The following is a 10,673-nucleotide window of genomic DNA, read 5'->3' on the forward strand; positions in this document are numbered from 1 at the left end:
CACCCTTTTTTTTACTTTTGTTCTTCCCACCAGTACCACTCTTACTCAGTCTCCGGCTCAATCTCACTTACACGCTCTACTAAGGTCCCATCGGGGGATCACCAGGCCAATATCAACCACAAAAGCTTCTTTCGGAGTCAACTCATATACAGAAACATAAAAAAACAAATATCACTCGACCAAAAATCTACATTAATAAACCCGCTCCGAAAGAAATATAAGCCCAAAAAAAAAAAAAAAAAAAAAAAAAAAAAAAAAAAACCATGTCGCCGTCGCCATCCATGTCCGCCCACTGGGGTAAGCAGATCTACGCCTCGTGGCGCCAGAGCCGACAGGGCAGCGGTGCCACAACCACAACCACGTCACCGGTTCCGAGTCCTCTCCCGTCGCCGGCCGTCTTTCCGGAGAAGCGGTCCATGGACAGCGACCGCAGCAGCACCAGCGGCTCGGTCCCCATCACGCGCCAGCTATCCAACTCGAGCTGGTTTGGACGCAGGCAATGAGTGAAGGGCCAGCAACTCACGGGGGTTCCTATATTTTTTTCCCCCTTTTTCTCCCATAAGACTAGTTCCTCCACAACGAAACAGCCTCGACATGAGCTCGGCCATGCACGCCCATTCGATGCTTTTATGGGATTATTTTCACCCCCTGTCCATGTCATGAACTGGGTGGGACCAACCCATCAAGCGACAGCACACGACACGAACTTTGTTCGCCGTCACGTCTCACAAGGAGAGTAGAGCAGCGACGCGGATGAAAAAAAAAGAGAGAGTTTCATCGGCATTTTCGTGGGAGGCGGGCATATGCGAGGCACCCAGATTTCAGGGACTATTGCTTTTTGTTTCTTCTTCCCTTTTGAGGATTCCTCAACGAAAATGCAGTTCCATTGCATACCTTGTTGACATCTATGCAGCATTGCTTATTTTGCACATCACGTCTTTGTTTTCTTTTTTTTTTTTCTAAATCACTATTTCATCACCACATGCATACCTCAAGATACCCCCATTCTGTCATATTCAGATTGACTTGCAATCAAATAAATATCAGCCCTTCAGATGACGTCTTGTTCCATGGAATCCATTTGAGTGAACCTTGGACATCGCGAAACCTCAGGTCTCATATATACGGCATACAGAAGCAGGCAATACGGGTATTCTTGTTGTTGCTTTCAAGTGACCTATCGTTTAGTATGTGCCCTCTCACAGTCTCCAAAGCCGAGAGACCTTGGGGGGTGGGTTAGGCCCTTTGGAGGCATTGCGTGGACTTTTGGTACAGGCAGCTTTGGGCGTACGTATATGGGAGAATGAGGTGACTAGCACTGTCCACCTGCCTGCCTTACCTACTTAGTCACTCAACATTGTCTGCAACTGCCATGCTAAAGACGAGCCGCCTTTACAGTTCTCTACAGAGCAACGGAACACTTCAGGACACTGGGAAACAATCAGCTTGCCTAGCACAGATTTCGGTGGCAGGCAATATATTTAATATTTTCACAGCTTATTACAAGGATAAGAAAGGATATATAAGTTGTGGTCAAAATCGACAAGGAAAAATAACCAACAACCCCGTGGACGTTATTATAAAACAGTCTCTTTTCATAATCAGCAGCCACATTTACTATATACTGTCCGCGTCCGCACTGAGTACTATATGGTGATAAAGCAGACTTTCCAATCCCCCTTTCGATAATTGATCATGAAAATCGCAATGTGGTTACACAACATGATGTACACGTGATTCCCCCCGCTGTGGTCTTCTCCTTCCCAGGCTTGCGCTCCAAGTCCTCAAGTTAGCACCAGATGACTGACGAGGAAGCCTTTCCTTTTTTTTTTTTCCAATTTAACCATCAACCGTAATTTCAGTTCAGCCTTGATTCATGCCATGGAGCACAACATACCTATCCGAACCCGGCCAGCCGCCACCACATGTCGATTTTTCGCCAGCGGCCGCTGCGCCAAGGGCACATCCTGTCCGTTTCCACACGTCACCCCGCGCGACATGGCCCGGCCGGAGCAGAACACGGTGCAGCAGTACTCCAAGAAGGCGGTAACGTGCCACTATTTCCTCGCCGGGGCCTGCAAGCGTGGGGATGCGTGCGTCTTCCTCCACCAGACCCCCGCGCGAACTGAGATTGAGGACGCCGAGGCCTCTGCGGATGCAGATGCCACGGTCCCACGCAGTAGTCAACTGCCCTGCCGCTACTTCGCCAGGGGTGAGTGCAGGAGCGGCGAGGCGTGTCTGTTCCAGCACGATGCTTCACAAGCACCATCACGGGTTATAGATGGCTATGCCGAGCAGCCTGATGTAATGTTTTGCTTTTTCCCTTGGTCTCCCTCCCACCCCCCCTCTGATAGGCTAAGGAGCCGTTGGTCTGACTCCCTTCATGGTTTGAACAGGCTGATGAGCAGCAAGACGACTGGACGCGAGTCTTTGGAGGTGCAATCGTCCGTTACGGAGACGGGTGCAGCGTATCCAAGGTCTCGCTCACGACGGACTTTTCAGCCGTCCGTCTTGGCAATATCCCGGAAGGCAGCACCCAAGACACAATCATTCAGATGCTGCGTGACAGCGGCGTCGACGTGCCCCAGGAGATCACGGTAAGGATCCGACCCGGCGACCGCAATGCGGACCTACGGGCAGAGGATCCCGAGTTTGCCACGGTCGTTAGAAACACAATGACGGCGTCAGGGTCCGAAATCACTGCCGTTCGCACAGAAGTCCCCGAACCGCAGGGCTCGGGTCTGCACCGCGTCGACTGCCGGAGGGTGCACTGCTCATGGTACCGGCCCATGCGGACGGTCTGGATCAACTTTTACTCGAGGAATGCCGCGCAAAAAGTTCACGACAGATTCGTCGCCGGAACCTTCAAGATTGATGGACAGGTGATAAAGGTCGGTGCGCTCCCTGGGGGCTTCAGGGACCATGAGGCCCGAACTGTGATGTTGACCGAAATCGACAACGCCATCACGGCCGAGGATGTCAAGAATTCCATCTCGGATGCGTACCGGCAGGAAATCAAACACGTAGAGCTCGGCAAGGAAACTTACAGAGTCAGGGCCACGGAACTGATCGCTAGGGTCAAAATGATGCTCGAAGAGATCGGGCCTTTGGAGAGCTGGATGGTGATAAAATCCGGGCAGGGGAAGCGTATCAAAGCCCAGGCGACCTTTGCGGATGAGACAGACGCCAGGATAGCGGCCGAGACCCTCAACAATGGGCAAATCAGACCTCCTCGCCTCGGTTTCCTATCCAACCCAGCCCCCAAGCTCACGGTCCAACACATCACTGTCGCCAAGTTCAAGCTAGCAACACGTATCTACAGCGTCCTACGCGACCGGCTGGAGGCGCAAAGGGTGCAGTGGGAGGATCAGCATATCCTGTTCAATGCATATCCGCCCGAAAAGGGGCACAGAGTCTTGCGGCTACAGGCGGACGATAAAACAGTCGTAGCGGCGGCGCAGAGGACGCTGGCTGAAATCGTTGGCGGCGAGCTCATGAAGCTAGAGAAGAGCCACTGGTCCATTGTCACCAAGGATGTAGCCTTCAGGCGGGGTTTGAACGGCTTCTTCAAGTCGCATCGTGTCGTGGTCACCATCGACAGGCGGCGGTGCCAGCTTCGATTGTTTGGAAATGCCAATGATCGGGAGCTCGTCAAGGGGCTCATCACCTCGCTCCTGGACAAGCATGCTGCCGATGACCAACATGTCATTGAGCTGTCCCAGAAAGACTTCCTGTGGGCGTGCCACGGCGGCTTCAGGGCCTTGACCACGCACCTCGGCGGCGAGGGCAAGGTGGCCTTTGACATCATCAGCAAGCCCAAGCGCATCGTCTGCACAGGCACCGAGGCGGACTACCAGGAAGCAATCAAGTTCATCGCCGCAAAGGACGCGTCCCGTCCTGATGCCGAGATACCGGCCGGAGAAGACCAAGAAGAGACCGACTGCTCCGTGTGCTGGACACCAGCCGACGACGCCGTCACCACCACATGCGGCCACGTCTACTGCACAGGCTGCCTCGCCGACATGAGCCAATCCGAGCTGACGGCCGCGACGCAGTACACGCTGTGCTGCGTCGGCGCCGCGAACACCTGCCAAGCCCCCCTGCCGCTGCCGGAGCTGCAATCGCACATATCGTCGACGAGCTTCGAGGACGCCCTCGAGGCCAGCTTCACGGGCTACATCCGCCGGCACCCGGATCTGTTCCGGTACTGTCCCACGCCAGACTGTGGGCGCATCTACCGCTGCACCACCAGCAACAGCAGCACCACCACCAAACCCGCAAGCTTTACGTGCCCGCAATGCATGGCGACGACATGCACGGCGTGCCACGCGCTGCATGAGGGCATGTCCTGCGCCGATCACCGCGACTTGGCCTCGGGCGGGCATGCGGCCCTCGAGAGGGTCAAGAAGGAGCTGGGCGTCAAGGACTGCCCGCGGTGTGGCACAGCTATCGAAAAGACCGAGGGATGCAACCACATGACGTGCCTGGGTTGCAAGTGCCACATATGCTGGAAGTGTCTGGCGACGTTTGACACTGCGGGTGGATGCTACCATCACTTGAGGGAGAGGCATGGTGGTGTTTTTGACTATGATGCTCGGTGGATGCAGTAGCGGCAAAGATACGAGGATAGGCGGTTCACCCCCAGGGTCCAAGATAAGTAAGGTTGTATACACCCAAGGTTGGGGCATATGTTTTTTTTTCTTTTTTTTTGGTGATCCATGCTGAATGCTTCTTTATTCATGTATGCCGCCCATAGCAGAACAATAATTCCACAGAAATGAATGTCTGCGTCTGTCTATATAATGACGTTCAAAAATATAGAAGAGTAAAAAAAAAAACTACTCTTCCTCACAATCCGCTGAGTCTATACATGTATGTGTGTCCTTGGCCCTGGTTTCTTGGCTGCAACAAGGGGGTGTAATGAGGATAATAAAAAAATATATAAAAATTAAAACAACAATAACAAAATCATGTGAAGAGTTGCGCCCACCTAGCAAACGCCAACCGCACTTTATGCTCGCCTTTTAATACTTTCAACTTTTAATCATCAGCCCGCAATCCTTGTTGTTAGCGATGGCTTGGCCGATGGCTTCGGCGGGCTCTCATCAGGCCCGCTGTCTTCGGGTGTCATGTCGCTGAACTCGGCACCCTGGATGCGACGCTTGGCATCTTTCTTGTCCTGTTCCGTGATCTCATTCTCGTTCTTGCGCATGTCTGGTGTCCACTGAGGCTCATTGACATGATGTCCTACTGACATGCCAACACGGACCTGTGTTTCGGGTATCGTTAGTATTCGACGTGCTTTCGTTTCAGGCTTGGTCCAGTTAGAGTATGCCTCAAATGACTTACCAGAGTCTCAAGTGCTCCATTGGAGTTGTCCACAAGATCGTCATCGAACCTCATCTTGCCCTCCTCAAAGAGAACCACGAGCGTGCTGCCTCCAAATTTGAAGTAGCCCAACTCATCCGCCCTCTTGACCTCGTCGCCCTCGTGTCTGGTAATTACGGTGCTGCCTACCATCATGGCGCCGATGCATACAACCATAACCCGACCAAACTCGGGGCTGTCGATTGGCACCAAGACACGCACGTTCTCGCCGTACACGTCCAGGGCAGACCTGATGGCCATGGGGTTGACTGTATAATACTCGCCAGCAATAGTCTTTGGCCTGCCCATCACGCCGTCGACCGGAATGTGGAAGCGGTGGTAGTCCTGCGGTGCCAGTCTGAAAATAGCCAGACCGCCTCCGTTCTCGTATCGCTTGGCATCCTCCGGATAAGCATCGCCCAGCAATCTCTTGACAGAAAAGTCGCGTCCCTTGATCCAGACCTTGGTTGCCACGTCGACGCGGTTGAACACTACACAACGGCAATCCGCGGGGGACACGATGATGCGTGGGCGATCGGGCGCCGAGCAGGGCCTTGCACCAGGCTTGAGCGCACGATAGAAAAACTCGTTGAAGCTCTTGAACTCATCAATCGACAGAAGCACCTCGGACATGTCCAAGTTGTGGAACTCGATAAACTTTTGAATCTCTGCCGTGGAGGCAGGGTCATCGTACTTTTTGCCCTGCTTGATGCTAAGGCTCTTTAGGAGTTTCCGAACTGCAGATACCGCCCTTGTTAGTTACCATCATTATACCTCGGATAAGAGGAACAGTTAAAACAGGTCCACAAAACTTACTCCTCTTGTTCTCCATACTATTGGACTTCAGCCCCTTGTACAACAGCCTGATACCCAGACGCACATAGACACTCATCTTCTCCTCGTTGATCTGGCCCGTCAGTCGGTCTTGGACCAAGATGTTGGCCGAGTTGGCACCGAGCTTGTAGCCGCCGTAAGAGATCTTGGTGATGACCTTGGAGTACCACTTTCGATGCGCCTGACTGGCTGTAACGAAGCCTGCCATCATCAGGTTGTTGACCTGCCGCCAATCCTGGCTGGCACAGGTTGAGATGTGAGTGATAATGTCTGCATCTTTCCGCCTGTTGAGTCGAGGCTGGTGGCAGATGGGACACTCTCTGATCATAACGACATGCTCCTCGCCCCGGTCATTCAAATCGTCTCCGCGCTCAAGGACATCTCCCTCCATGCCCGAGTCACTAAGTTCCGGCACTTTGATGGTACTGTCCTCTGTGGTCAGAGTTGTCGATGTTGACCCCTCTACCGGGGTTGCGTCATCGCTGCCTGATGTGTCCGACCCAGTCGATGCCGTCGACGCCGTGTGGCCAGGTACCGAAAGCAGCCCCTTGACCTTCTCGGCGTCCGGCAGTATATTCTTGACTTTGTCGCCAATTGTCGAGCCAGCCCTGGATTTGGATAGTTGGTCCTCGAGGCAAAGAACTGCCTCATCCATGGTGATCTCTACTCCGTCCTCACCATTTGCAGCCTTGTGGGGAAACCGTTGGAAGAAACTGTCGATTGTAGAGTCTCTCAAAGTCGACCCTAACGTGTCGAGCATTGTAGTGAGTTCCACCTTGCTGATCTCGCCGCTTTCATTGGCATCGTACTGTCGCAGCAAAGCTCTCCAGAACTGCTGTCGGAGTGCTGGATAAGGCATGTACTTGGCACGGATGTAGAGCACCGGGCTGTGCTTGTCCTCCCACTTTTCAAGATTCTTCATTTTCAAAGGCAGTTCGAAGGACACGAAGAAGGGGTCATCGCTGTCTGGGTTCAACTCTCCACCGGAAGTCGCCGCAGCAGAAACTGCAGCGGCCGCACCGACGTTCTCGGAAGGTGTCAGCAGTCCAGAGTTAGTTGTGTTGGATCTGGCCACCGCTTCTGAGAGCATTCCACTGGCACCGGGCGATGTCGAGGGGGCCGGTATGGCTTGCGATGGCGTCCCAGAGCCTTGTGCTGTAGTAGAGGCCACCGACGGAGACTTGCTCAATGACGGCCGGCTCAATTTAGATAGTGATGCAGAAGAGGCGGACCGGGACATACTAAGTCTCATGAACCGAGACCGCTTCTCCGGCGTATATTCTGGAGGATCTTTGAGCTCGTATAGGCCGGTCGTCGGGTCCGCCCTGGGAGCCTTGTCCATAATCTCTTTGATGGGCAAGTTGACGGATGCAATAAAATCATTACCCGAGAACTTGTCGCGGTCTATAACGGTGAAAGAGAAAGAATATTGCTGTTCATGGTTCATAACCTGGAAAAGCATCTTTTCGTTGAAAACAGGGTTCAAATTATGTCGAATCGTCCGAGTTCGGTACGTCTTCTTGCCCAGCGAGGCCACCACAAACGGATCGCAGTCGAAGCTAGTCCTGGTAAAGTTGTGCTCTGGGGGCAGGTCGGTGATGCTGCGGATCTCGAGGAAGATAATACCAACCACGTCGGAACTGCTGTTGCTGAATTCGAACCCATTGTCCCTCTTCTTGCGCTTTAGACCCTTGATCCTGAGTCTTCGTTTTCTTTTCTCAATGACCTCGGGCTGGTTGGGATCATCGGCCTCTTCTGGCTCGTCGGGTGTCTCGTCGTCATAAATCTCGTAGTCATCGTCTCCGTTCTCCCCACCCTCCCCAAGATCCGAGGTTTGTCGCCTGCTGAGAAGGGGTGGAGACGGAGAATTTCCTGAGCTGCTAGGTTTGCGCACCGGGGCCAACACTGGTGTGAGGGTTGGTGTAGGGTCCCTAGACGAAGAATCGACCTCGGGGCCTGCAGCCTTGACGATGCTCATGAGTTTGTTGTAAATATCGCGGCGTGTGGCATCGCGGTTGGAGGAATCGAAGATGGTGAACTGCAACAAGACTTCTCCAGAAACCACACTGGTTTTCTTGCCGGGTCGCTTGCTCTTCAGGGGGTACCATTTCGGTGGCTGTTCCGTCTTCTCGTCCAGAAAAATTTCCTCTAATGCAAGATCAAATTCGCCCATGTAATCCTTGCCAAATCTGTCCTTGTCCCAAGCGCAGACGTCCAGGAGCAGATGTTGTGCTCCGTTGATAGGAAATTCGCATTGTTCGTTCCATTCGGGGTTGAGTGATTTGGGTACCGTTGCAGTAACGTGTTTGGAATCGCCGCAATTCAAAACAAGATACTATGAGGACCCAATCGTATTAGCACACATCCGGTGTGTTATGTTTTAGTAGGCTGTTGGAGACTGTCAGTGGCTTACCGGATCCGAAGTTCCGCTTCTATCTTTCGCGGCCAAGTTGCGACCCTGTACAAAAAAACACGATCGTCAGCACTTTTTGCAAAGTTGCTCGAGTTTACCACTCTGCACTGCAAATAAAGGCAAATCCTTTCCTTACCCTCAAAATAACAATATTCAACACCAAACCTGTCTCTCTGCGCCCTTCCGGGCTTGCTGAGTCCCCTTTGTTCCTCATTGGACTTGTTGCTCGGCTATTGTTGCTGGAAGCTGTGTTGGAGATGGAGGCGCTCGACTTGAGCCTGCTGGGAATTATTCGAACCATATTGGCGACTGGAGGGAGGGGTCTCGCTTGGTGATGACAGTGGCGTTTGGCAGTGGGTCAGGCGTGCGTGTGGTGCTCAGCATGGACTGCCGTCACCACTCCGGCAAGGGATATGATCCTCGGTCCTCAGGGGCGCAATTGACAAGGCTCGGCTGCGAAAAGGAAATGCGGTTTATCGAGGCCCGGAAGCACACGCGTCCTGGCGGTGTTCGGCTTTGGATCGGGTCCAATTGGGTTCGACGTTGAGCCCGTTTAGCAGTGTAGGGCTTGGCTACAGCTATAGCTGCAGCTTGGTCGCGGTTCGGCGAGTCTTGGTTTTGATCGGTACAGATGTTCGAAGATTGGCGTGAATGATAAAAATTATTGCACGTGTTGCCAGTGAGTGGAATGAAGGACGTCACAGGCAAACAACAAAAAACCAGCTATTTCCTTTTTTTTCCTTCTTCTTTTGCCTTGGTTTTCTTGTTTCCCTTTTTTTTCAAAATTTATTCTTGCTTTGCCTTGTCCTAAAAAAAAACTCCCGTCAGTTCCGAGACCAGATGAGCTCTCAAATCGAAGCTGGAGATCAGCAGCAGTGGACACAAGTATGAACAACTAACTGTACCTGGCATCCAATACCTGCTTGTCTTATTACTCGTGGGTCGCTGGTACCTACTTGGGGGTGCCCAGGCCAAAAACCAAGGCCAACCTGGCAGATGGATGAGACTCTAAAAGAACGGGTACCAATCGTGTAGGTAGTGCTGAACGGCCGACGGCGGGGAGCTTGCCTGCTGCTGTGCTGGAGCTGCGACAACTGAAAGCTTCTACCGACGAGGACGCGCAAGTGTGGGGAAAGGAAACGGTATATGTGGATCCGAGCAAGGCGATGACGAATGCAAGTTGGCTGCTGGGTTTGTGTGTGAATTTCTTTTCTTGGCACGGTCTAACTTCGTCTTTTGTTTGGTTTTGATCTTTATTTTATTTTTTGTTTAATCCCTGAGCATGGCGGGCGGGAGGAGGAAAGATGAAAACAAAACGGGATAAAAAAAATAATAATAAAGAGAAATAAAACAAAACCAGTGAGTAACTAACTGGATTTGCTCACCTCCTCGAGAGAGGTTGAAGCAAGCTTTGATCGATAACACAGCCAAATGGATCGAACAAGACGGGTCAACGCAAAGCGCCCCGGCGGGGAATCGTGGGGAAGAAGTAATGTAATACCCTACTCAGGCTGAGCCGTTGCGGTGGACGTGTGTTCTCCTGGACTGTATGTACTGTACACAAGAGGTCTGTCTGTCTGTCTGCCTGTCTTTCTTTTCTTCCATGCCCATGCTCAGCGGGTAAGTGACTTGATTATTTCGACTGAGTGGCTTGAGACGATGACATTGTAACAGGAATGAGCTAGACTCATGTCTAATGTAAGTTAAGTAGTAGGCTCAAGGTTTCGATCGGATCAGTCCAGCCCCAGTTCTCCTTTGGAACCGAGTTAATGTTAATAAAAGCTGAATTTTAAACCAGTACGCTAAGGCTGGGCTGTGGCACACTCCTGAACGCCCTATCACTGACCGGTAGAAATAGAAGAAAAGATGGCCTAGATCCTCCCCCGTCTGCTGTTGGCCGAGGGCTGAGTGGCGTGGGCCTTAATGTGTCCTTTTTATTCTCCTCACCGTTGGTTGGGGCCAACTCATAGTGGTTTGTTGTTTTTCATGCTGATGCTGAGCCACCAAGGTGCTTCAGGATGCTGATACAAAGGGGCGCGGGATTATTTTAATCATGTAG

At 52.3% G+C, this 10,673-nt stretch overlaps 2 protein-coding genes across 2 annotated transcripts; one reads left to right on the top strand and one right to left on the bottom strand.

Annotated features, from left to right (window-relative positions):
- Positions 1-263: 263 nt before the first annotated feature.
- Positions 264-4,610, top strand: PgNI_03319 (uncharacterized protein; the record flags this gene model as incomplete). The annotated part of the gene is made up of 3 exons (XM_031123374.1): positions 264-484; positions 1,863-2,304; positions 2,397-4,610. 3 exons carry the CDS (start codon positions 264-266, stop codon positions 4,608-4,610), a joined length of 2,877 nt encoding a protein of 958 aa, XP_030983878.1.
- Positions 1,676-9,842, bottom strand: PgNI_03320 (uncharacterized protein). The gene is made up of 7 exons (XM_031123375.1): positions 9,520-9,842; positions 8,751-9,421; positions 8,615-8,659; positions 6,184-8,536; positions 5,350-6,104; positions 2,395-5,269; positions 1,676-2,302 (listed from the first exon to the last, which is right to left on the bottom strand). Exons 2-6 carry the CDS (start codon positions 8,913-8,915, stop codon positions 5,048-5,050), a joined length of 3,540 nt encoding a protein of 1,179 aa, XP_030985254.1. The 5' UTR covers positions 8,916-9,421; positions 9,520-9,842; the 3' UTR covers positions 1,676-2,302; positions 2,395-5,047.
- Positions 9,843-10,673: the final 831 nt, after the last annotated feature.

Source organism: Pyricularia grisea (assembly GCF_004355905.1).
Source record: "Pyricularia grisea strain NI907 chromosome Unknown Pyricularia_grisea_NI907_Scaffold_2, whole genome shotgun sequence".
NCBI classification, from domain to species: Eukaryota; Fungi; Ascomycota; class Sordariomycetes; order Magnaporthales; family Pyriculariaceae; genus Pyricularia; species Pyricularia grisea.

Excerpts from the sequence above, each read along its gene's own strand:
- PgNI_03320 (XM_031123375.1), bottom strand. The coding sequence starts at position 8,915 with ATGGTTCGAATAATTCCCAGCAGGCTCAAGTCGAGCGCCTCCATCTCC. Across the intron at positions 8,660-8,750 it reads TGAATATTGTTATTTTGAGG|GGTCGCAACTTGGCCGCGAA; the intron begins GTAAGGAAAGGA and ends TTTTTTGTACAG. Across the intron at positions 8,537-8,614 it reads GAAGCGGAACTTCGGATCCG|TATCTTGTTTTGAATTGCGG; the intron begins GTAAGCCACTGA and ends GGGTCCTCATAG.